The sequence below is a fragment of the Filobasidium floriforme genome (assembly GCF_021052385.1).
Source record: "Filobasidium floriforme strain CBS 6241 chromosome Unknown HD553scaffold_7, whole genome shotgun sequence".
Taxonomy (NCBI): domain Eukaryota; kingdom Fungi; phylum Basidiomycota; class Tremellomycetes; order Filobasidiales; family Filobasidiaceae; genus Filobasidium; species Filobasidium floriforme.
The window spans coordinates 285,818-309,727 of NW_025763628.1; the positions used below are offsets into that span (position 1 = coordinate 285,818).

The 23,910-nt window shown below is 53.8% G+C and overlaps 6 protein-coding genes across 6 annotated transcripts; 2 read left to right on the forward strand and 4 right to left on the reverse strand.

Annotated features, from left to right (window-relative positions):
- Window positions 1-2,722: 2,722 nt before the first annotated feature.
- On the reverse strand, window positions 2,723-5,858 carry HD553DRAFT_323065 (uncharacterized protein; the record flags this gene model as incomplete). Its single annotated transcript, XM_046181361.1, has 13 exons — window positions 2,723-3,229; window positions 3,309-3,590; window positions 3,679-3,877; window positions 3,949-4,169; window positions 4,242-4,865; window positions 4,931-4,945; window positions 5,025-5,078; window positions 5,152-5,223; window positions 5,286-5,350; window positions 5,436-5,510; window positions 5,596-5,634; window positions 5,719-5,770; window positions 5,823-5,858. 13 exons carry the CDS (start codon window positions 5,856-5,858, stop codon window positions 2,723-2,725), a joined length of 2,241 nt encoding a protein of 746 aa, XP_046037688.1.
- Window positions 5,859-6,288: 430 nt separating this feature from the next.
- HD553DRAFT_308642 (ClpP/crotonase-like domain-containing protein) lies at window positions 6,289-8,624 on the forward strand. Its single transcript, XM_046179569.1, has 6 exons — window positions 6,289-6,646; window positions 6,719-6,917; window positions 7,001-7,129; window positions 7,251-7,443; window positions 7,521-7,998; window positions 8,065-8,624. The coding sequence occupies exons 1-6, from the start codon at window positions 6,389-6,391 to the stop codon at window positions 8,575-8,577; spliced, it is 1,770 nt and encodes a 589-aa protein (XP_046037689.1). The 5' UTR covers window positions 6,289-6,388; the 3' UTR covers window positions 8,578-8,624.
- Window positions 8,625-8,640: 16 nt separating this feature from the next.
- Window positions 8,641-11,375, reverse strand: HD553DRAFT_203787 (uncharacterized protein). The gene is made up of 8 exons (XM_046177116.1): window positions 11,060-11,375; window positions 10,939-10,978; window positions 10,725-10,875; window positions 10,309-10,655; window positions 9,707-10,242; window positions 9,439-9,643; window positions 9,020-9,374; window positions 8,641-8,959 (listed from the first exon to the last, which is right to left on the reverse strand). Exons 1-8 carry the CDS (start codon window positions 11,196-11,198, stop codon window positions 8,705-8,707), a joined length of 2,028 nt encoding a protein of 675 aa, XP_046037690.1. The 5' UTR covers window positions 11,199-11,375; the 3' UTR covers window positions 8,641-8,704.
- Window positions 11,376-11,570: 195 nt separating this feature from the next.
- Window positions 11,571-14,212, reverse strand: HD553DRAFT_270445 (ALG6, ALG8 glycosyltransferase family-domain-containing protein; the record flags this gene model as incomplete). The annotated part of the gene is made up of 9 exons (XM_046177663.1): window positions 11,571-11,810; window positions 11,872-11,998; window positions 12,073-12,392; window positions 12,473-12,692; window positions 12,768-13,015; window positions 13,091-13,271; window positions 13,363-13,405; window positions 13,502-13,624; window positions 13,786-14,212. 9 exons carry the CDS (start codon window positions 14,210-14,212, stop codon window positions 11,571-11,573), a joined length of 1,929 nt encoding a protein of 642 aa, XP_046037691.1.
- Window positions 14,213-15,752: 1,540 nt separating this feature from the next.
- Window positions 15,753-19,199, forward strand: HD553DRAFT_270541 (uncharacterized protein; the record flags this gene model as incomplete). Its single annotated transcript, XM_046177670.1, has 10 exons — window positions 15,753-16,074; window positions 16,214-16,435; window positions 16,541-16,878; window positions 17,002-17,332; window positions 17,456-17,931; window positions 18,028-18,210; window positions 18,290-18,510; window positions 18,578-18,856; window positions 18,911-19,010; window positions 19,086-19,199. The coding sequence occupies 10 exons, from the start codon at window positions 15,753-15,755 to the stop codon at window positions 19,197-19,199; spliced, it is 2,586 nt and encodes an 861-aa protein (XP_046037692.1).
- Window positions 19,200-20,301: 1,102 nt separating this feature from the next.
- On the reverse strand, window positions 20,302-23,719 carry HD553DRAFT_203888 (uncharacterized protein). The gene is made up of 5 exons (XM_046177117.1): window positions 23,352-23,719; window positions 22,970-23,275; window positions 22,063-22,868; window positions 20,672-22,004; window positions 20,302-20,604 (listed from the first exon to the last, which is right to left on the reverse strand). The coding sequence occupies exons 1-5, from the start codon at window positions 23,650-23,652 to the stop codon at window positions 20,558-20,560; spliced, it is 2,793 nt and encodes a 930-aa protein (XP_046037693.1). The 5' UTR covers window positions 23,653-23,719; the 3' UTR covers window positions 20,302-20,557.
- Between the last annotated feature and the right edge of the window lie 191 nt (window positions 23,720-23,910).

Genomic DNA, 23,910 nt, shown 5'->3' on the forward strand with positions numbered 1-23,910 from the left:
AGCGGCAATTGCCGCAATAGGGGCTGGCTCGCAAACATCGCTCAAGGATATCTGTACTCGATGTGAAGCGACACACCAGCAACAGGCAGATACCCATGGTAAGTGTAGCCAGTTACAAGGCCGTAAAATGGCCCTCAATCGAACACCTACTTTTCTAGTCTTTCCATTTCGGAACTCGCACGAGCACAATCTGGGTGTGTTGAGGAAGGCCGACGCGGGGATAACCGCTGTGTTACAGGCCCGTCATGAGCACAATAGAGAGCAGGACCTCTTGGTGGAGCGCAACGAGTACGAACGTGAAGCTTGGGCTTTGGCTCCTAGACGTGGAAGAGGACATAAACCACCCCTATATCGGCCCGCAAAGTTCACCAACAGTATGATGAAAACCGCCCTCGAACACGCCCCTTACGCCGACGCTACAGGGCACTTAACGGCCTGTATGTTCCTTCCTTATTTCGACAAATTCCAGAATACTGTCTTCGATCCCATGCACAATCTCCTTCAGGGCAACAACAAAACCTACTTTCGAAAATGCCTACAACTGGGCCAGTACTTGGCGGTTAATGAGCCTCTAGAAGAGTCCGACGCATCGTCGAGATCCAATACCGACACTGAAGATGAACTTCCACCTGCGTGTCGGCCTGTTAACGAGCCGGTAACGGGGCCCACAGAGGGTAGCATCGAAGAGATGACCCTGGAAAGGGCGATGCGAGACTCCCAATCAGCGGCCATCGCATCGAGCTCAACGGCCCGGACACGGCCCGATAATCGCCCAGTTATCCATCAGCCAAGAGTTCGAGTAGGTATTAGCACTGGATCACGAGCCTTGGCAAAAAGAGGCATCCTGACTCCCGCAAATCTCGTCATGATCGGTGAAGCTATTGGCCATGTAAGTGTTGCAGATGCTGGCTGTTTGCCCACAGTTAACTGACCGAAGTCAATCACTCCAGGTGTTATTACCAAGCGGGATCTATCATCGCATCGGAACGGATTTCCTTGATGTGAAGGGGGGCACCAAGACGTCGGCTCAATGGAGGACCTTTACGGAGGTTTATGTGCCTCTTATCTGGCCTGTTATTTGGCGCCACAACGAACGGTTAGGCAGTACCAGCCTTCAGCACAACCCTCTACTCTCTGATGACGAGCTCGAGTGTTCTCTCTTGCTATCGGAGGTGAATATACTCGCATTAAGGCCTGTTATAAGCCAGTCAGAGGTGGAATATCTGGCCGAGGTTATCCGTCGCTGGCAGGATCTGGTTTTCAAGCTGCACCCGGGCATACAACGGACCCGTAACTGGCATCAATTGAGCCACTTAGTGCACGATATATTGCTACATGGCCCTAGCTACTCGCTATGGGTCTTTGCAGCCGAACGCCTGGGCAAACTTCTCAAGGCCATCAATACCAACGGCAAGCAGGTCGAAACCACCCTGTTACAGGGACGTTACAAGGCCGCCATGTCGTCACTCCTGCAGGCGCAGCTTCTGTGTGATGCCACGACCGACGCAGAACGGATAACTGTGCAGCAACTGGCTGATAAGTACCAGGCTTTTATGGAGAGTGATCAGTCTTCGGGCGCTGCTGCCAATAGATTACTCGACGAGATGAACAGGGATATCAAGGAGCTTGAAACCTGTCTGCAACTGGCCCGTTCAGCACCCGATAGCGAGCGGTTAACACCGTTCAATGGGGAACTCGTCGAAGCACCTAAGCACAGCCTGTTGGCTATCAGGACAAGGCTTAGCGAGATGGACCCCTCTCATGACTACTATCTTGAAGGAGAACAGCTCCCTAATCCCCCTTCCCCTCGCCAGATAACGCTCCGAACTGTGGCAGTTAGATACAGGGGCATAGCCAACCAAAACAAGACTTTCAAATCATGGCCGAGTGCAATTGGCTCATATCGGACCGCTAACTTGGCCGCTTACAAGGACACATTGTTCTGTTTTCGGAAGGCGTTTACGACTCATAACGCAAACACCACTCCAGGGGGAGGTCTCTGGCTTTTGACAGCTGTGTATGACGTACAACTGGTCAGTTACGAGGGCGATACAAGCACGAAACTGGTCTGCATGGGTCGTCGAGCTGTACCTCTTGGTGACCATCGTGTACCGTCTGTGCTTCCGGCTTATTACCAGCAGTGAGTGCGACCTATTACTAGCATGTAACGAGGCAGTTAATCGACCGTTTTCAAGCCACCAGCCCAGCCGTGGATGTTCGACTCTACGAAGCTAGAACCTTCAAGGCGCCATCTGAAGTAATTCCTCTCGAACCTTTCGTCATGAGCACGCTGAAGCCCGTGACACTGCTCGAAGTCAGGCCAGCTACATGGGAGTTAGGAGGCCGCAATAATCCCCCAAATCACCTTATCTGGGCCGTCCAAGCATGTACTCGTGTGTAGGCAGGGACCGACATTATATGGTATAGTAAAAAAGGAGGGCCTATAACACCCTCGTAACCGCCCAGATATACGACATCTAAAGACATTAACTCGATCTCGTTTCCCTGCTCGTAAAAAGTCGTCGACCGGAATTGCAACCTCGGCCTATCGTAACTGTCGGATGTCCGACTCATAACCCACCTGCTAATATACATATACCTCGTTTTTTTGCTTTTTTTTCTTCTTTTTTTCGTAAGTCCAAAGCCGTAGAAAGTCCCCCGAGAGACATGTTGACGTTGACGGTCTAGTAACCGTCTTGAATCTAGCCAGTTATGGCCCCGTTTAGTCCTCGATCTCCTCGTCCTCGAGATCCTCCTCGATGTCGGCGGCACCGGCAGCGATGAGCTCGGTCTGATCGATGGCGGCGTAGGTCTTGGCGAGGTCGAGGAGTTGCTCGTCGGTCAAGTCGGGCTTTTGACAGGCCACTAACGTCCTCGATAACTCCCACACACCGCGGTGCTGCGCTTGAGACAAGGTCTCAATCGACGGGCGCCCTTGGTGCTCGACGGGGATAGGAGGATCGGGGTAAACTAACGCCCACAAAAGTGGGTCGTTAGCCTCCCAATCTTGGGCCGCTTCGTCGTTGACCATCGACCGGTAGATGATCCAGCCCTTGCCGTCGGGGTCGGGCTTCGTCGTGTCGTCCTTCAAACTGGCCCTTAAGTCGTCGGTAACCGGCTTCTTTACCGGCCAATACCGTCTAGGTCCCACCCAACGGGGCTTCGACGAGTTTTGGGATCGATACTTCTCCAAGTGGATAGCATCGAGGAAGGCCCCGACTCCGATATACTAAGTGGCCATAAACGGACATCAAACAGCGGGGTTAGTTGACAGTGATTAGGGAGTTACGACATCACGTAGCACTCACCTCGTCAGACAACCAGTACGGGTAGCAGAGCTCGTCGCACTTGTTGGCAGCCTCCTTGTTACCGTCGAAGCAGTAACGCCTCCATACCTTCCATCCATCGGTCTCGATATCGGGCTCATCTGGGCCAGTTTGGGGAAGGACCGGGTATCGACGAGTATCGGGAGGGTCGGCACAGTGCAGCGAGGGGACAAATAACACCCCGGTTAACAGGGTGTAAATCGACGATTTGACGGTCTTGTTCGTCGGACTGTTTGCAAAGTGCTCCAGTCGTCGATCGGCAAGCTGTAAGTACCCAGACCAAGGGTAAGTCAGTCAACTGCCATATAACTGCTCGATAACCACGCTGTTTTTGCCCTGAAAAAAGACCTACCATCCCAAATCGTCGGCGCTGCCACACAGCGAACGGCTTGCCTCCGTTCTCCGCAATCGCCGGTTGTTTGCCCACTCGTGTGGCACAATACTGGCAGATAGCGGCCCGTATCGCGTCGTCGTCGTCGATTGCGCCCATCTTCAATGGCCTCCATCCATCCTTGACGGTGGCGAGACATTCTTCGATGAATGGAGCCCATCTAAATGCCGTATAACCGGTCAGTTACTGGATAGTTATTAGGTACTTGAAAGGCCGATAACAGGAACTTACTTCGCCGACCCAACCTTGACCGCCTTCCAATCCGGACGCCACGCCGAAACCTCGACATCACCGTTGGCGAGTTCGATATCGGCCTTCAAACTGCCGTCTTCCATGGGGAGTGGCCAGTCGTTCTCGACCAGATATCCTTCGTCGTCGTGGTTGTCACGGAGGTGCCTGCCCCAGTGACACTGCATGCCGATAAGCTTCTTGACGGCGTAATGGACACCGGCCTGATGACGGGGGAGGAAGGGGGCAGTTAAACATCAGTTAAGTGACAGTCTCAATGTGTGATTGCAACGCACGTCTCGGTGTGTCGCTCGCGGGGGTCTCGACCTCTTCCCGGTGGGCGATGTCGCGCTTGTAGCGGCCTGGTTAGAGGTCCCCGATGGGCCCGCTACGGAGGCCTGAGGAACATCGCTCGGGGGCATACCAACCAGGACACCACGGAGAACCTTTCGAAGACCTTCATCGTTCTTGATAGCGGTCTTCAAATCGGCCATAGTGATGCCGGTTACCGGGGTGTTTTGGGCCGGTTGGGCAGGAGCGGGAGCAGCCGCGGGTGCTGGGTGTGCTGGATAGCCGCCAGCGTCGGCTTCGAGAGCCTTGATCCTTTCGTTGAGCTTTTCGTCCTCGACTGTGAGCTGGGCTCGTAGATGATCCTGGACCATATGCATCGCCCTAACCCACTGATAACTGCTCGCTATCTCCCCTGTCAGAGCCACGATTTCGTCCAGTAAAGCCGTTTGCGTATGGATCACCGGAACAAGGCTCTTGATCGTCGGATTCTGGCCGACGGGAGGCAAGGCCTTTCGCTTCTCGAGAACAGCGTGATAACGGGCGGCTAACCGGCTGGGTAGCACCTTGACTGCGTCTTTCACTTGATGATTGGTGACTAGACGTCCGGGTTCCCTCATAGGCCCAAGGTCCTGTGAGGGAATAAATGGCGATTAACTGTCGTGTAAGTGTCCGGATTAGAGGGGGTTTAACTTACGGTCTCGGTTCGGTTCTAGCAAACGTCGCGAAACAGCCCAGTAAGTCTCTACTTAGTGACACGTTTATACGGAGTTATGGCGCTGACTACGTACGACTTTGTAGGTCGCAGCACGAAGGTCGGTAAAGGTCGCCTTGCGTTTGAGGTTCTGAAAGAATACATAACCAGATAGTTAAGGGAGGGTTAGGAGACGCATAGCAACACTCATAGTCGATACTCACCTCTCTTTGAATCGCTCGCAAAGCTTCCCTGTCCTCCGCTGCCTTCGTCTCGGCAAGCTCTCTAGCAGCAATCTATATCGGGCAGTTAACGGTCAGGTAAGTAGGCCTTTGTGGAGGTGAAAGTAAGGACTTACCTGCTCGAGAGTTTCGAGCTCGGGACTCCGACTTGTTTGGGCGGCCGGGCGTTGGCGTGCGACCTCTAAGTCGGAACAAGGAGCGCCACAACTCGTCAGTTATAGCTCGGTTAGAGGCAGGTTGAAGTGACATAAGCGTGGCTGGCTCACCATCTTCATCATCGCTCGACAAATCGCTCAAGTCATCGTCGTCGAGAGTAGGATCAATACCGTCGGCCACCAGGTCTACATAAGCACTCCCCACAAACACGGGGGATACCGGTCAGTTAATTGACAGTTGAGAAGCACTTGACGCGGTTGAGAAGCTTACCAACAGCCTGCTCCCTCTGCTTCCCCTTGTTCTTTTTGACTGACGAGAGCAAATAGATAACAATCAGCTAACTAGCTATCGATCACCCTGATAGAGGCCGGATACAAGACTGGTAAAACTTACGGGGAGCGTAGGCTTCGACGCTGTTCCCCTCCCGGTCCTTGTGTGCCCATCCCTGACATCAGTGAGTTAACGGGGCAGTTCATGGGGAGATAAGGAGTACTTACAGAACCCCGCTCCGACTGCTCCCCCGAACCGGACATTGTCCGTTCGGACCGTGTTTTTACCAGTTGAGCTTCTTGGCTTCTCGATGACGGGTTTTGACGGTTCTAGGGGTGGTGCGTTAACTGGCGTCTTTCCGGGCCGTTGGTGAGTCGTAAGAGAGTCGTTAGGGGGTCGTCAAAGCGTGGAGAGATGTCTAGATGTGTCTGGGTGAAAAGTCCCTATCGTAGTAGTAGTTAGTAGTAAGTTTATTACATGCTTCTCGAGACGCGAGGGTGTAGGTGCTAGAACGCGATAAGCGCGTCGCGTCAAGAGACGTAAAAGCGCGTCGGGCGCTAGCGAGCTGTGACGCGCCCGTTAATTGAGGGCCTGCTTGGGGTACGCTAAGAGGCAGTTAGGATTGGGCAGTTACACGCGCGCATAACTGCCTTTTACCGGTCCCCCTTGCCCCGCTGTGTCGTCGCCCGTAACCGTTGTTGAATGGGACAATTGCTCCCGAAAGATTGGCTCACCCCCCCCTCCCCCTCGGCCGAGAGGATGCGTGAGGGTTGCCGGTCCTCGACCTCTCGACATGAGCTTGGAGAGAGTCGGAGTGGTAGACGTTGTTATCAGACCTCGATGCACTTCACAGGTTGACATCTTGCTACTCATTCATCATCCTCACAAAGACGCCAAGATCGCTGCCCCGATGCTCATCGGATCTCGACTGTCGACTCGATTGATCAGACCATCATCGTCATTCGTCACCGCCCGCCATCAGCTACCCACTCGTATCGTGCAGACCATGAGCTCGTCCACCTTGGCTTCAGAACCTGGCAAGGAGACTGGTGTGAGTCTCAACTTGTCTCGCGTAGGTCAGGATTATCTTGCTAAAAGCTCGATTCGATTTCGCGTTCGATAGCCCCCCTCGGTGCTCTTCGAATCCCAAGGCTCGACCCGGACTTACAAACTCAACCGTCCCAAAGCGCTCAACTCGCTCGACCCGTCCATCGTATGGCCCTTGGCGGACAAGATCAAGGAGTGGAAGGAAGATCCCGAGTGTAAAGTCGTACTCGGAGTGGGAGACAGTCGGGCCTTCTGTGCTGGAGGCGACGTTAAAGGTGAGGGTCATGCGTGACGTGCTATTGTCCCTTCCCGCAATACGACGCTCACGAGTCGTTGTTGCAACATCCTCCACCAACAGCCGTAGCGGTAGTGACCCGTGAAGGGAGACTAGAAGAAGCTCTCGAGTTCTTCAAGCGGGAGAACACGCTCGATTATACGTTGGCAAAGCTGGGCAAGCCTTATGTGGTGTTCATGGAGGGGATCACCAGTGAGTCTTCTCATACCCACCTTGACCATCTATCGATCTTCACTGAGCTTGACATCTTTTCTTTCTCCTCCTCATCTTCCTATCCTTCGTCTTCTTTCGCTATCCAATCTGGCCTTCGCAGTGGGAGGAGGAGCCGGCCTCTCCTACCCCGCCCCCTTGAGGATAGCAACCTCCACTACCAACTTTGCCATGCCCGAGACCGCTATCGGCTTTGCACCGGATGTCGGAGCGAGCTTTTACTTGGCCCAGCTCGATGGCGCTATCGGAGCTTATCTGGGTCTGGTCGGAGAGAGCGTGCATGGAAGGGCTGTTTAGTAAGTGGAAAGCAGTCGATAGTCTCAGTCAGTCAGGAAAAAACAAAGCTAAGGCGAGGTGCACTCGGCGCCCACAGTGAACTAGGGATCGCCACACACTACGTCCCTCAGACAGCACTGGCCGGCTTGGTCGAAGAGATCAGGAACCTCTCAGACCCCACGCTTCCCCGTCTCGCCGCGTTGATCACGAAACACTCAGTGCCGGCTCCTCCTCGCCCCTCTCAACTCCCCGAAGACCCGGCGGAATACTCGTCAAAGTCCAACCCGGAGGCCATCTCCCCTCTTTGCGGATCAGTGAGGAAACTCTTGGACCAAGCCTTTTCCCAGCCGACGGTTAGCAAGATCTACAGCGTTCTTCGAGAGGCTATCGCCGATGAACAAGGAAGCGTATGGGATGCACGGGCGAGACACTGGGCAGAGGGCGTAGTCAAGGTCATGGACACGAGAAGCCCGACGGGAATGAAGATCGCCCTAGGAAACTACAGGCAGGCCAAAAAGGACCAGGATCTCAAGACGCAGCTGAACCGGGATCTCGCCATGACCACGGCGTTCCTAGTAGGTCTTCCCGCGTGCTTGGGTTCATATGATAAGAACACCGACTGAAAACAAAATCTTTTCCAGTCTTCACCCACCGGTGACATGGTCAACAGCATCTTCCACAAGCTGATCGAAAAGAAAAAGGAGACCCCCACATGGGTCCCGTCGAGCTTGGACGACCCTTCGCTCGAGGAAAAACAGCTCATGACGACCTGGTTCGACCGATCCAAATCCGAAGTCCTCGACAAGGCTCCCTTAATGTACGAGCTCGAAGAATCCAATACGTCGGGTAAAAAGGACCAAGCGGCCTGGGGTCAATATAGGGCGTGGGGGATCCCAAGCGAAGAGGTCGTCAAGTCGTACGTGACCGGCTCGGCGAAAGGATCGGGAGCGTTCGCCCTGACTGAAGAACAGCTCAAGCAGAGGATTGTGAGGCACACGGCCGAGAGACTTGAACTCGATCCCAAGGTCGAGGTCGAATGGGTCGAGGGGATCCGGGAACGCGTGAGGGACGTCGTCGAACGGTGCTGCGAGATCGAGGAGGGTCACGAGGAGAAATATCTGAGGTGGAAGAGTTATGCGAAAGCCAAGTTGTAGTCGTCCGTCAAAGAGAATATTGCAACCGAGAATCGTGAATTTTGCTTTTTGCTTGATTATAGATATCCCTGCAGGGTGTCGTTATTGGTTCTTTTACACGTGTACAGTTTTCTGCCGACCTTTGTCCTCAAACCTCGCCGATCGTGGTCTGAAACAAGGTAGATCGCCGTCTCGCTCGTCGCGCCACGCCGTCGTCTGTTTTGGGGAGATCGGGCGGCCTCTCCACCGAGCCCTGGCTCGAATTGAGTACGGGCTGAAGTGGGAGACGAGATGGCGAGTCACCGCTGCCGTTCTCTGGAGTACCTAACCGTGCCCGACGTCGGGAAGAAATCTTTTCGATTTCTCCTCCCAGCGTCCCACCTTGATCCTTCATCATTGGGAGCTATTAGACGACCATACGTCAGCTTGTGAAGCCATACAGCATGCTCGTCACGCTGCTCACCTCGTAATCACTGCCTCCCGCACTGCCTTCGTCATTTTGCGCATTCTCGCTTAGCGCTTCGACTCTCCTCGATTTCGGCAAGACGCTTTTGCGTCGCATCACTCCAGTGCTGACGGATTCTAGATTGCTCAACCCGTACTGTCCGTCCCCCTTCAGTCCTGCCTCGGCTCTCAACCCGACCGGGACGATGGGAACATTCGGAACATCCGTCTCGTCGAGTACCAGAGCTGTGGTGTTTTTACGACCGGGCGTATTCGATGGTGTGGAGCTTCTCGCTCGCGACGTACTGCTCGTAGCCGAAGGACCTGACACATACAAGTGACCGTTTGAGACGGACTCGGGCTTGCGCATCTTGCTGTGAATCATCCTCGGCCTTCTCAGCTCGTCGCCCCAGGTATGACTGACACATGCAAACTCACAAGTGCAGGTTGGGCTCCTTGTAATTGACGCTTTTTCTTGCTCTCCTTTGCCTGCCTCCAGCTTCTTCCTCTTCCTGCATTTCAAGCTCTGTCGATCGCGAGCTCGTCACCACCAAGACTGGGGCGACTGCGGGTCCACTCGCCGCCTTGGCCATACGCATCAGAGTCTGCTCGTGTACCGCCGGCAATTGCAGCGGGGGTGTTGCTGAAAAAGGAAAGGGTCAATCCGTGAATCCCACCCACGACCTTGAAACTGAAAGTTGCTCACCTTCTCTTGTGCCCCTCTTTGGCAGCTCATTGAGAAGATCTACACCGACCTTGTTGTCGCTCTCATCCACGAACTCCACTGCTTCGGCGGGTGCTTCCAACCTCAGAGCAAGCCCGCCTTCAACAGGTTTCAGCGATCGTCGCTTCTTGATCGCAGCTTTGGTTGGCGAGGCCACAGCTCTTTCTTTTCCCTTGACCGTGGCGGTCTCTACCGGCATGACCTCTTCGTCTCGCTCATCATCCGCATAATTCTTCTTCACAGGCTTTTTCCGGGGAGATCGCCTAGCGGGCTCCTGGTTCATGGCTTTGACAGTCGACCCAGACGTCTGTGAGTCGGGTCTTTTTGTAGGGGAAGTTCGTACGTCGAAGATGTCGTTTGAAAGAGGGATATCGGCAGGACATGTGCTGGCTGGGTCGAACGGATTCGAGGCCTCATCGGCTACTGGTCGGAACAGTCCGCTTTGACGACGTCCCGCTGGTTTGATGGGCAGGGTTTTGGCAGCCGGACCGGGTAAGCTCGAGTCGACCGTCTTCGACCTGACATGTCCGTCCTGGTCAGTGAACCGCTATGCGCGACTTTCGCGGTCGCTTGAAATTGCTCACTTTTCCGCCGGGACCGCATCCTCAACCAGCATCTCTACCATCTTCAGGTCCTCCCCGGCTTCCTCGATACCCTCTGCCAAGTTCTCCAACGTCGGCTTCCCTGCCTTGACGATTGCTGGCCGATTCAACCAGGTCTGGACCTCGATCTTTTTGGTAGCCGGTTCTAGACCTCTCGACCTCGTCCGCGTGTTTGTTGACCTGCCATCAGATGGGTCCGAGGAAGTAGAAGGTTGGGAGTTTGAGCGACGTGATGATGAGGACGAGGATGAGGATGATAGGAGAGACCTCAGTTGGGTGATTTGTGGGATGGCTAGGAGGAGCACGTCGAGAGCCTGCTTGACATCCGGCTGTTGGTGCGGCAACATAATCACTTCAGCCGATAGCCTCTTGCTGAGTGACCCCACATCGAGACTGACGTTATTACGAATCTTGTTGGCCCTTTCTTTCTCTCTGCGTAACTCTTCAACGACTATCGACTTTTCGTGTCGTATATTGATGATCTCCATTTGCAAGTGCGTGTTCTCGTCCTCTAGGCATCGTATCCGCATAGCCCGATCTGCATTTGTCCTGCAAGAACACAAGTCCTGATTAGCTTGATGCACTGAAGCTTCATCTGATGGAACCGCTTACTTGATGATATCTCGATTCTGTTTTGAATGCCTTCGCTTGTCTATTAGCACGAAGGCAGGTAGATATCGTGAGCTCAGCCAGACTACAGCATCCGACCTGCCGAGACCAAAGGACAACTCACACTCTTCGAAAGCCTGTACTTGGCTCGGAGTAGCATCCATGTTTGCCGATACACCAACTTTGCTACTCTCTGGAGCCGTAACCAAAGCTGGAAGAAACCTTTTGGGAGGTTGAGCGGGAGTGTGGGGAGGTTGTGCCATATCTCGTACAGTCCGGGCGACCCGGGTATAAAGAGGTGAGGCGGATCGTACCGCCTAGGCTGGCTCGTTGCGGCAAGCTGAACGCAGCTACTTCCTGGCCGGCCGATCGAAACTAGTTCAATGGTTGCAGGCGGTTTGATACCTGTATCGCTATGGCTGTACAAGTCGGGCGAGGTCGATATCTGTGAAGGTCGTCTTGATCGGATCGTCTCTTTGGTTTGTTGTGACGCGTAGATGATCGTTCAACCAGATTCAGAATGGTGCCGATCACGTGAAAAGACGTGGATACACGATGATAAGATAGGGGTCCATCTCGCACACGTGATGCGTAGAGGTGAATATATAAAGCCATGCGAGTTCCGCGACATCCATCTACTTGTCTTTCTTGGCTACATTTGCGCTGCTCGCTACAGGTCGTTCTGATCCAAGATCTCCGAGACCTACCATGCCCACGGCCATCTCCAGCAGCTTCCATGAAGCTACCAGCCAGGCCAAGCTGAAGATAGAGAATGAGAGGAGGACATTGGTGACAGGGTAGATGTCAGGGTATCGGCTTGAAGGGGGCACGAAGGCTTCCATGAGATGATGCGATACGATGAACGCGTAGACAGCCTGTAACAAGCGAATGGTAAGCCACCTGAGCTGGTCTTTCGCACTAGGAGATGGTACTGACGTATCCAAACCACCTCATTTTTAGGTCGACAACCTTGACAGGGTTGTATCCGGCAAGGTAGTTCCATCCCAGAGTCCAGACGATGTATTGCAGAGTCTGGTCATCCCGCTTCAACAAGGGGTACATGCTAATCATCACGGCACAGATCAGCTCTCACTTCGACAAGGTTAGACCTAGACTGAGTGCAAATTCGAGACTAACCTGAAAGTTGCGACGTTGAGCAATCCAACAATCCCATCCCAAATCATCCCATCTCCCTCGCCCTTTTCCCCGAGGAGCATCAAAACGCTTAGAAGCGGCACCAGGACGCTCTTCTCGTGGACCTGGAAGCTGAACAGGAAGAAGGCCATAGACGAGGTGAAAAGAGCGAGCGGAAGAAGAGCCGCGGTCGGAGGCAACATGGAGGGCGATTGTGGTGGTGTAGGAGCCGTTGAAGATGGTCGGCAGCGGAGACGGTAGCTGGTCCATAGGAGGATTCCTAAGGTAGGAGCGATTCCGACCAAGGTAGCCAGCGTTGCAAGCTAAGCGTAGTCTCGATTCGAAAATCAGCAAAACAGATGCGATCCGAATATTGCAGTCGCAAACTGAGATCTCGACATACCTTGGCCATGGATCCCGCCGCAAACCAATTCTTCCATTTGAGCACGACATTGCTCGCACACCAAAAGTTGGCCACCTTGTCCTCAAAGATCCCTCGTTGAAGCGGGAAAATCCGTTCCAGGAGGATCAGGAGCGTTTGAGGAAATGGTCGCAAGAACGGCGCAAGAGCCAGTAAAAAGGTGGTCGCCGTAGTGGCACCGATCTTGATGAATAATCTCAGACTGTGGTGAACGCTCTGTCAATCATCGCACGTTTCCGGAGAAGATTTGTAACTTCGAATGCTACACCACACTTACCCTTCATCCCCGCCCACCCAGATACACTTGCCCAACAGATACCCGAAAACCGCCGGACTCCAATACAGTCCCATCTGCTTGAACAACAGTGACGCCGAGAAAGCCACGGCGCCCAGCAGGTCGTTCCCCTGCTGAAAGAGGTAGACGGAGAGCAAGGTCATGGCGAGGGGGAACGAGTTGTATTGAAAGTGGCCATTGTCGATCAGAATCAGGGACGGTTGGAGCAGGATCGAGAGGATTGTCACGATCTGTCGAAATGTAGGAACCGTATGCGATATGAGCAAGGTCGAACGCAAAAAACCTGCCTCTGCCGTAGTGCTTACCCGTGTCCGCTTACTCCTCGTGCCGACTCCCCATCCCGACCAACACCAGACTACCACGACCGGCCACCATGAGATCGATTCGAGGGCCAAGACGGTCCATCGCATGTAAGTCTTTAATGTCGCAGACTCTGCACCGCGAGAGGTCTTTCCTGCGAAATGTTGGGGGAGGAGGTAATGACCACTGCGGGTCGAGTTGATAGCATCGCGTGCAGTAGACGCAGAAGGAAGGCCGTCAGTGTCGTATCATCGGCAATTTGACTCGCAATGCTAACATCTTGCCGAACACCCAACTGATGTACGCCGTCAATGGCGGATCTGAGCGTGCCATACGACGACGCGAGCATATCAAAGTATCAGCCTTCTTCTTCTTCCTCCTAGCTAAAACTCACTCAAAGGTTAGCAGAAACTCACAATCTAACCTCCACCAATCCCCATCATCAACACCTCCGATGGTATACCACCTTGAAAACGGCTCGTTGATCGTCAGATCCATCCAGAACCGTTGAGCTTCGAAGTCACCGAATCTGGGTGACGCTCCTTGGCCTGCGAGATCAAGGACATAAAGTAAAGTGTAGTTAGATTAGGCTGTACCGAGCACCTGATGTTTTGCATTGAAGATCGAGAGAGATAGCAACGGTGGATTTGACTTCAGGGGAAGAAAGGGGACCCAAGTTGAGACCGAAATCGAAACACACAATACTCACCAGAGTATCCTCCTAATCCTATCAGCCATTTCACCAAGCCCACCAGTCCCAGACTCAATAACACGATCGCCCATGAAGGCGCTCCTAAGTCGACAGAGAGATACCGCACAAGCCGACGAAGAGGGGTATCCACCGCCTCGTCTATCCGGCGATGCTGGGATCTTCGAGGTTTGCCTATCGACGAGGAAGATAACGATGCGGACGTCGTTGTTGTGGCTGGGTTAGGCGGTTGAAGATGGAGATTTGAATTCGTGTTCGGATTTGGACTTGAAGGGTTCAGGGAAAATGAAGGGTATGGATTCCGTTGGGGAATAGGAGCGAGTATAGGCGGGCTCGACGAATGCGAATACGGATCCCTAGAACCTCCAGGCGAAGATCTCGAGAGTGTTGGAGAAGCTGAAGTGCCCTGGCCTTGCATACCCGTGGTCCCATTGTGCGAATAGCCCTGACTGCTACTACTCCCCACAACGCTCCCGCTGAGAACGCTCGTGCCCCCAAACGAGCTGCTCGATACTTCGGACTCGGCATACCCTCCCCGTGCTCTCGTCCTCAAATGGGACAAGTAAGGATTCCGGGCGTAATCATATGCATTGTCATCATTATCGTGATTGTCCCGAGCTTGATGTGGATGTCGAGACTGGAGGTGTCGTTCGCGGGAAGCTCGGCGTTGCGCATAAGGTTCCCGGCGGGTATGAGGTGGGCCGTGAGAGGTCGTGTATGATATCGTAGGGACGTTACTCATCGTTCCATGCCGCTGAATGCGATGGGAAAGCGATGATGATGCGAGATTGAACGAGGTAGACGATAGCTATAACACACGGTGTTGCAGTTGTCGTCATCCTTCTTGGCGTACCCGAAAGTTGCCGAGGGCCGGTCAGGGCAGTAGTGCGCGGGAAACCTGTACAGGGCAGCGCCCGGACTTTTGGCTCAAACCTATGAACCAAGTCTCGACTCGAAAGCGTCCAAGATACGAACAACGAGCAGGGTAAGCCTCACTTATGAGCTTGGAATTGTAATCCGAGGGCCAAGTAGGGGAATTCGTTGCATTTACATCTCTTGCAAAAGTTGTGACGGTTGAGATATAGACAGTCGAAAATTTCAACATGACCTCGAGGGAGCAAAAGCCACTTTGCAGGGGATGCAAATGCAACAAAATGTACTTATCCTCCGTCTCTTTATGCTCATAGGAAGAGATAGGTGGTTATCCAGACTTGTTAGCTTGCTATGACAAATTTTGACAAAGTGGTAGCTACACTCAGCAGCTAGAAATGAGCTGAAACTCGCGCCTGACCGAGCCGGACTTGCGCGCGCGAGGGAGGTTGGCGGTGAAGAGAAAACCTCTCCTCCTCTTGACTTTACGAGCTCTATCGAGGCCAGCTACGATACTCAAAGACAGGTTGAGTTGGGAGGTCGAATCCCAGATATTGTAGCAGGGTGCTGACTGCTATCGATGATGTTCGTGGACTGTAGGCTGTACAAACGCAAATCCAGTCTTGATATCGAATTTGTCTACGCAGTCCACCGTCATGATGCGCGGACCTCTGCTCGCACCGGCCAACTGGCTGCCGTGACAATCTCGATGATGATGACGATGTAAATGATGGATCGAGCAGATCTACCTAGCTACCTCCTATAATTCCAGCTGCTTGACCACTTCATATTCAGTTCCCTTAGTCTCAAGCGTCGTTCTGACCAGAGATCAGATATAGACGACACAGCAGGACCGACCCCGGTTGCCAAACATAGCTCTCACCTATCGTCCATAATCGCCTCGGTCCCTCTTGCACCTCTTTGCAGCACGTTTTATACCTCGACGACGGACTTTTTCCAACTTTTACAGCTCAGACCCAATACAACTGAACGATCAGACACGGGTAGATGTCCAAGTAATAGTATTACTTGAAATCACAAGGATTCATAGGCCGTACTAGGATAGCATCAGGAAATCACGGCCCATCATGTCACCCTCGGCGACCTCTCCCAGGTTCATCATCCACAACCCCCCTCTCCCGTCCCGATCATCTACCAACCCTGAGAACGTACTCTCCGAACTAGGCAACTCCCCAAGCAGGCCTTTCAATATCAACACGCCAGGAGGATCGTCTATCACTTCAAACCCCCGAGACATCCCTCATCTAGATGTCCCGCCAGCGGGAGGAGGCAGGTCCGGAGCGAGGAGTTACAGTCGAGGTGAAAAGGGGATGAGGGAAAGGGAGGCAGATAGGGAAGCGGATAGGGAGAGGCAGAGATTGCAGGATATCGATTCGGCCAAGAGCATGTGTAAGTGCCGATCCATCTTTCCTTATTTGAGCGATCTCCCTCAAATGTACCTGTCATGGGTTGTTGCAATACGAAACTGATGTACAATAATGTGAATATCTTTTGCTCTGTTCGGTGTGACAACTATGCCATCTCGTAGCCCGTGCTAGGTCCAACTCGATCGCCTCTCCCGAAGATGCCATCCCACCCTTGATGAAACGAGCCCTCCACTCCCACTCCCGCTACCCAAAAACATCCCCTATCGATGAATCCCCCTTCCCAGCATTGTCCGAGAGGGAGGAAGCCGAGATGGAACACGCCCGACGAGGCTCCTATACGGAAAACGTCGACGACGAGGACCAGGATGGATACCCGGTTCAAGGTGGATCGGGAACGGGGGGGAACGGGAGCGAGATGGGCAGCGAGGCGGACGAGGATGAAGGTCGGATTCGGAGCGGACGGGTGAGGAGGGAACGCGATCGGGCAGCCAGGGAACGCGAACGAGAAAGAGACAGGGAGAGGGAGAGGGAGGAAGAGGAAGAAGAGGAGGAGATGCGGATGGCCATGGAGCGCAGGCTTAGCCACGAGAGGCATTTGGAGAGCGATTCCATCATGCACGAGATGGGACTCGGGGATAGGCGAGGAGGTGGAAATGGCCGGAGTTCGCCTGTCAGGACGATGGCGAGTCACCTGATGGGAGGGATGGGCACGGCGAGGAATCACTTCGATTTCTCTTCGATGGACGAATTTGCCGACAAGGAAAAGAGGGTGTTGAGAGAGTCGTCCGGGGGTTATCATGGTACTTTCGGATCCAACGGAATGCCGGTCAAATGGGATGGGTTCGAAGAGGACTTGCCGGTGCAGACCATCATCTCGGGACAAGCTGGATCTCGAGGCTCGGTAGAGGAATCCCGATCGATCCTCGGTAGGCACAGCGAAGAGGCGCAGGAAGAAGCTCGTCGAGCCGGTGTGCCTGAAGCAGACTTGATCGGGAGCGCCAGTGGCAGTGTACAGAGCAACGGACGGATGATCGGGGGAACCACGGTCGGGGATGCCGAGTCGGTTCGCATCTCGTCACCCCCCACACAGCAACAAGATCTACCTTCTCGAGAGAACGAGAATGGTGAAGATGATGCTGGAGCGGGTACGTTTGTACGACGTCGTCAACGCAAGTCGTCACAATCGCAAGCCGTCTCGAATGGGGCCAGGCGTCAAGGTCGGTTGGCCTTGTTCGAAGGTCTAGGCGGTGCTTTCATGGGAGATGGATCGGCAAGGGATGGTTCGTTCAGCGTCAACATGCCACCGGACGACCGGGAAGGGCCGCTGCGCGGTCTCACCTCGGCACTACCCACCAAAGCAGCCAGGATGACCAACAAAAATACGGTCTTTGGAACGTCTGGAGGAGCGGGCGGGCAAGAGTATGCTAAACCTTCGGGCTACGTCGATTACCCAGACGGCGGTCGAGGAAACGGGGGGGGAGAACGACCATATAGGTTCTCATTCTATTCAAATGCTCTGCCCGCTACAATCCACGCGAGGAGTCTGAGCGAGTTGCCTTCCGAAGGTCAGACGTTTGAGGACCTCTTCACCGGTCGGGAACCATCCAATGGCAACGCAACCGACCAGCGCAACTCTGGCTCGAGCGACGCGGGCGGTTTCAAGAGCGGGAGCTCGAGTCCGCAGATTTCAAACTTGGGCGAGCTGAACGGATCAGCTCCCAATCCTAAATTGAGCTTGTTAGCGAAAGCAACGGCCAAAGCGGGTACAGGTGGATCGCCGCCGATGAAAGGACAGGCCGATATGGATGATCCCGAGGCTAGGACGTGGTGGTTGGATGTCTTGTCGCCAACAGATGAGGAGATGAGAATGCTCGCCAAGGTATGTGCCAAATCATCCACATCTTATGCGATGATCCTTCGTGTCTGTTACAGTATTCGTCTCCGTACTGACACCGCTTCCGCTGTCTTGCCACAGGTCTTTGGGATCCATCCTTTGACAACAGAGGATATCTTGCTGGAGGAGACGCGTGAAAAGATTGAACTATTCAGAAACTACTACCTCGTCTGTTTCCGATCGTTCGATCAGGACCCATACAGTCAAACATACCTCGAACCGTTGAACATGTACATTATTGTCTTCCGCGAAGGTACTCTTTCGGTAAGCTCTGCGTCCGTGCTTCTGAATTATGTATCGCGTGCTTCACTGACCCGCATTGCTTCTTTTGTCATGTTCATAGTTCCATTTCCGAGGCACGCCTCACCCTCAAAATGTCCGACGCCGTATCAAGTCCCTCAAAGACTACATTTCAGTCACCTCCGACTGGATCTCGTACGCGCTCATCGACGACATTACCGATGCTTTCGGCCCGTTAATCCAGAGCATCGAGTACGAGGTAGACGGGATCGATGAGTTGGTATTGATTCTGAAGGAAGCAGAGCAGAGCGACATGTTGCGAAGGTGAGTCTCGGTGCCTGGGTACACGCTGATCAGCTGTCAGCTCATCGCATACGATCGCTCTTTGCAGGATCGGGACGTGTCGTAAAAAGGTTATGGGTCTTCTTCGACTCATGGGCAACAAGGCCGATGTCGTCAAAGGTCTAGCAAAACGGTGCAATGAAAACTGGAGCGTGGCTCCTAAATCCGACATAGGGCTCTATCTGTCCGATATTCAAGATCATCTGATCACGATGACGCAGAACTTGAACCATTATGAAAAGATCCTGAGTAGATCGCACTCAAACTATTTGGCTCAAATCTCGATCGAGATGACCGATGCCAACAATCAGATCAACGATGTGCTATCGTAAGTCAATACGTTCCGACCGATCGAGCGCCAACTAACTTTGCGTGTAAACAGGAAATTGACGGCATTGGGTACGGTTCTCATTCCGATGAACCTGGTTACGGGGTTGTGGGGTATGAACGTCCATGTACCGGGTCAAGATATCGAATCAGGGGTGAGCTGCCTCACACAGTCTTATCAATGGGGCGAGAATACTCATTCCGGGGTTTCTTTCGACTCGATGATGTAGTATGCCTGGTTTGGCGGAATCTTAGGAGCGCTGGCTTTGTTTGCTGTAGTGGGCGCATGGATCACGGTGAGTCTAGGTCCCTCCCCCTTCCTATTCGCTGCGTATGCGAGCTGATGCAAGTGGGCTACGTCCTCGTGGTGCGCACAGCTTCGTATCTTCGTGCGGAACTAGGTGCTTCTTTGTTGTTCGGATCTAATCACATATCATAGACGCGAAAGAGTTCTTGCTTGTTCTTGTTCGATCGAATCGAATCGAATTGTATCTTTGCCATTTCATTGTTGCAATGTAACCGTATTGTTCTGCATATGCTGTTCCGAGACAACGGTTCGAGGGTCATTATAGTGCTTCGTAAAGTTCGTTCGTGTCAGGCGTGATATTCGTGTAGTATACTATGTGAGCGAGCAATATGTGCGTTTCAAGACTTCAAGTTCAAGAGGGCGTCTATACCCGCAAGATCAAGTATTGGTAATCCAAAGATGTGAGAGCTTCCGTCGGTCCCGATAGCTACGAGGCGCACGAAGTCATCGGGGACGGGTTGATTACGACGTCGCATCAAGTCCTGTTCGGCGAGTTTTTCGACTCTCAGCACCTCTGCCTGACCCGGACTGGTCCACTCGGCTAGCTCCTTCGCGACTCCGGAAGCACAGCCAATATGGCTGAAGCGATTTGCGACCTGCAACCGTTCGTTCATGGTTCTTTTCGTACTCCATTCTTGCATACCCTCTAGCCGTTCGGCCGTCTGGCCCTGACGAGGCAGGGGGAAAAGCACATCGACGAAGTGCACGATTGACATTGCTTCCGCTGCCGCGAACTTGAGATCCCAGTGCGAGCGGGACTGCGGGTTCTTAATCCTCCCCAACAAGAAGACCGTTTGTACCGTCACGTACGCGGACCATCCTGAGCATGATCGAATCCGCTTGGCGAGATCGATGGCGCGGTCGGGGTCAGCCAACAGCCAGCCCGGCTCTATCAACACTCGGCCACCTCGCGGTTCCAGAACTCGGGTTGGAAGCCAGCAATCGGAACTGAGTGGTGGCACCGTCGCTCCGTACATCCAACACTCACAGCCGCGTTCGATAAGCGACCGAAAGCCTCGTCGGTGCTGCAACAGCTGAAGCCCGTTCTTGTCCACGAGTATAGCGCTGGGGTTGCGGTCCGCCGATATGAGCTCAGCTCCAGCGCTTCGTAATCCGCGCTCCACGGCAGGGCTGAATTCTTTCGCGACAACGGCGACTTTTCGTCCACGGAGACGTTCGAAGAACGGTGTTGTGAAGCCGAGGCTTCCGAGCACGATGTCGGGATGAATGAGGTCGGCGGGCAAAGCCCTTTCCATGACCTTGAACGTATCAAGCACTTCCGAAGAAGGTGTGCCGTGATTCGCGGGATCGAACGCGATGAATGCAATCATGAGACCGTGAGCCTCTAACAGATCAGGTGGTGTTTTGATCGCAGTGGCGAAAGGCGATCCTGTGCTATGGAAGACCGCCATAATATTCGTGGTCGACATGGCAGAAGCGAGCTGACGTATGTGAAAATGAATAAGCGAAAGCGTTCTGGACACCCGAACGAATGCGATGTGCTTACACCCTCTCGAAGTCCCTCTTCACCCAGCTCTCGCAAAAAGTCTCCCATCATCCTATTACCGTGAGCGTACTGCGGTCCTTCGACTATCTGGACCTTGGCGTGTGCAATGACTGCACGATTCAGCAGTAGGTCTTGGATGACATCGGCAGCCATCAATCGCGTGATGACGAGACGCTTCATCGATCTCGGTTCCGCGAACAATGCTGACGGGGTCACGCCGGTGTATAACGGTTGTACCGCCAGGTCCGAAACGAACAACTCCGTCCTTTGCGTCATCCCCGGAAGCCGTATGTCGATCTGACAAGGCAGCTTGAAGCCCCGCAAAGTCGTTGTTCGAACAACCGAAGTTGTAGGTCGAGCAGGCTGTGAAAGGCCTGACTGATCGCTCCGACGCGGAGTAGGTACCGTATTGCTCCTTCCGCTTACAAATACTGCGGACGTTCCATCGCTAGGTCTGATAACAGACGTCGCAGACCTGTCCATGAACGAGGCTGGTGGACGAGGGACCGTTGTCGGCGGCGGCATGGTCGTCGAAGGGCCGGAGGGCTGTGTCACGAGCGGCGCGCGGGAGGGATATATTGTGGGTCCAGAGGCTGTCGGAGGAGGTCGAACAACAATGGACGCTGGTTGAGATGAAGATGCCGCAGGAGGGATGGTGACTGCAGGTATTCTGATTGCAGCCGTCGCGTCTTTATCTTGAGGCACGGAAGCTGCGGGAGCGGTCGAAGCCGTCTGCGATTCTCTCGTCTCTTGAAGATGGACTATCGATGTCGATCGCTCCGATGAGCTCTGCAACAGTTGCTCTCGAGGCTGCGTTCGGGGTGATTGTGGTGGCTGAAGTTCAGGGGCAAGCGGTAGAGGCTCGGGTCGAGCTAGAGTCGGGGATAGAGCCTGTGCTGGCGCGGCGGTCGAGAGAGTTTGCGCTGACGCATGCGTTGACGATGGAACCGGCACCTGAGGTTGCGATCGACTCTGGCTCTGTATCTGGATCTGAGGCTGTCCTTGTGCCGGCGGCATCGGTCGTGTTTGGGTTTGTGTCTGGGCAGAATCCCTCGCCCAGATCGGCGCGTATTTCTGTCCAGTCGTTCCCGCCGGGCGGCTCTCTTCTACTGGTGTCTCTTCCTCTTCTGCCTCGAAAAGGGGTTGTTGTCCTGTAGCGATAGTCACGGCCGCGATAGGTCTTGCAACAGCACCCGTCGTCGCGCTGACAGGCGCAGCCGAACTCGGGTCTGAGATTGGGTTGCTGGGACTGGCATTGATCTTGGCGCTCGGCTTTGCCGATCCAGCGAGATGGACAGATGAATTCGCCTTTATCGCCGGCTGTTGCACGATCAACTGAAATGCCATACAAGTCAGTGGGCGGCGCCGGGCTTCGGTTGACCTCGGAACTGACCGGAACATCTTCATCGGAATCTGAATCCGATACCACGACCTTCCTCGTTTTCGATCCACTCGTCGTCCCTGCTGTGCCTATCGCTGAACCCGAAGTACTTGGCCCCGCGGTAGAGGGAATCTCGATAAAGGATCCCGCAGTCGAGGGGATCTCGATAACGTCCGAAGCCTCGTCCTCCTTCCGTTTTCTCTCGGCTTCTTCTCTACGTTCTCTTCGTTCCCGCTGACGTTTGAGCTTCTCCATCTTTTGACGCTTCTCCTCCTTCTTCTTCGATTCGGGAGAGGCTCCAGCTGTATACAACCCCGGGGACCAGGCTCGAGGAGTGACCGTAGGGTCCCTGCTTCGCTCTCCCTCGCGGTCCTTTCCTTTGCCTCGATCTTGGTCTCTCCTCTGCTTCTTCTTCCGCTCGTCTTCCGACTTACTCGGAGAGCTCTCCAACCTCCTCTTTCTCCCGCCATCGGACTTGCTCGGAGAGCTATCAACCCTCCTATCCCTCTTCCTATCGTCCACCTTGGCCTTCTTGATCAAGGCCTCCTCTTCGCTCGTCTCTTCGTCGTCACTGCTTCCCTCGTACTCGCTGCTAGACGAGTCCCCGTCCCCATCTTCATTCGCCGACAACAACCTCAAGCCGTGCGACTGGCTATCTTGAGCCGTCTCCGCGATCTTCATGTTCGTCCATCGGATCCACTTGATCATGTTCTTCTTACGATCGGCCCACTTGAGAGATTTGGGCTTTTCTATAACTCTGGCAGAAGCGATCCGAAGGTCTTTTCGGTAGGCATAGCGGGCTTCGCGGTACCATTTGTCTAAGCGTTGATGCAACAGAAGAGATCATACAGGTCAGCCAGGCTTGTGATGACAGATACAGCCTACCGCACGGGTACGAAGTGATGCCGTTCGAACTCACTCAACAGATGAGGTGGACACTCCCAGCTGTCACCCATCTTCGCGAGCGGCTCGCTGGGATGCTTGCCCTTCCTTGCCGTACTCGACCGCGCAATCGTCGGGTATTGCCTCTCAAAAGGTCCTCTCGAATACTTCCAGAACTCTTCGACATAGATAGACCCCGGCGAGAACATATCATGCGTAATCGGATCTTCGTCCGAGGTCTGGGAAGGAGGGTAGCCGTGCCATAGGCATATGTAATGCCAAGCGCACCCGCCCAGGTTCCTGTTCGCAGCAAAGGGTTTGTAGATGGCATGTAGGATCGCATCTGCGTAAAGGTATAGGGAGAGGTGTGAGGTGAGACGGGAAGGTTCATGCAAGATGGAAAGGAAAGAACGACTCACCGACGATAAACTCCTCCGCGTTCAAATCCCCATCATCGGGAGCCTCGTCCTGACTGTCATACGACTCCTCTCTCTCCTTCCTCTTCTTCTTCTTCTTTTTCTTCTTCCCCTCCCCGTCCTGCTTATCCTTCTTCTTCATCTTCTTCTTCTTCTGAGTTTGACTCTGTTCGGTACTGGCTGCAGCATTCGAAGGACCGGCTACAGCGTTCGAATTCGAGTTTGTGCGAGACGCTGTCGGTCGTGCCCCAACCTCGCTGCCGCCAAAGATCTGGCTGGCGAGATCTCTATCTCCTTCAGCCATCCCGTTCCCATACGACTACTAGGTCAGAGATTCCGTCGCTATAGTCTGATAAATCGAACTGAAGGTGTCGAAAGGATGCATACGATGAAGAGGGATGTCGCACATGTTGACGAAGTTCGATACTTCTTGCTCTTCGGCATGGCATGGAGGAGAGCGATCTCAAGAACGCATAATCACTCGGATCACTCACTACTACTTTTATGCGTTTTTAGAGATCTCGCGCATGCCATGTCAACGACCCGAAAACCCCGGGGAGGA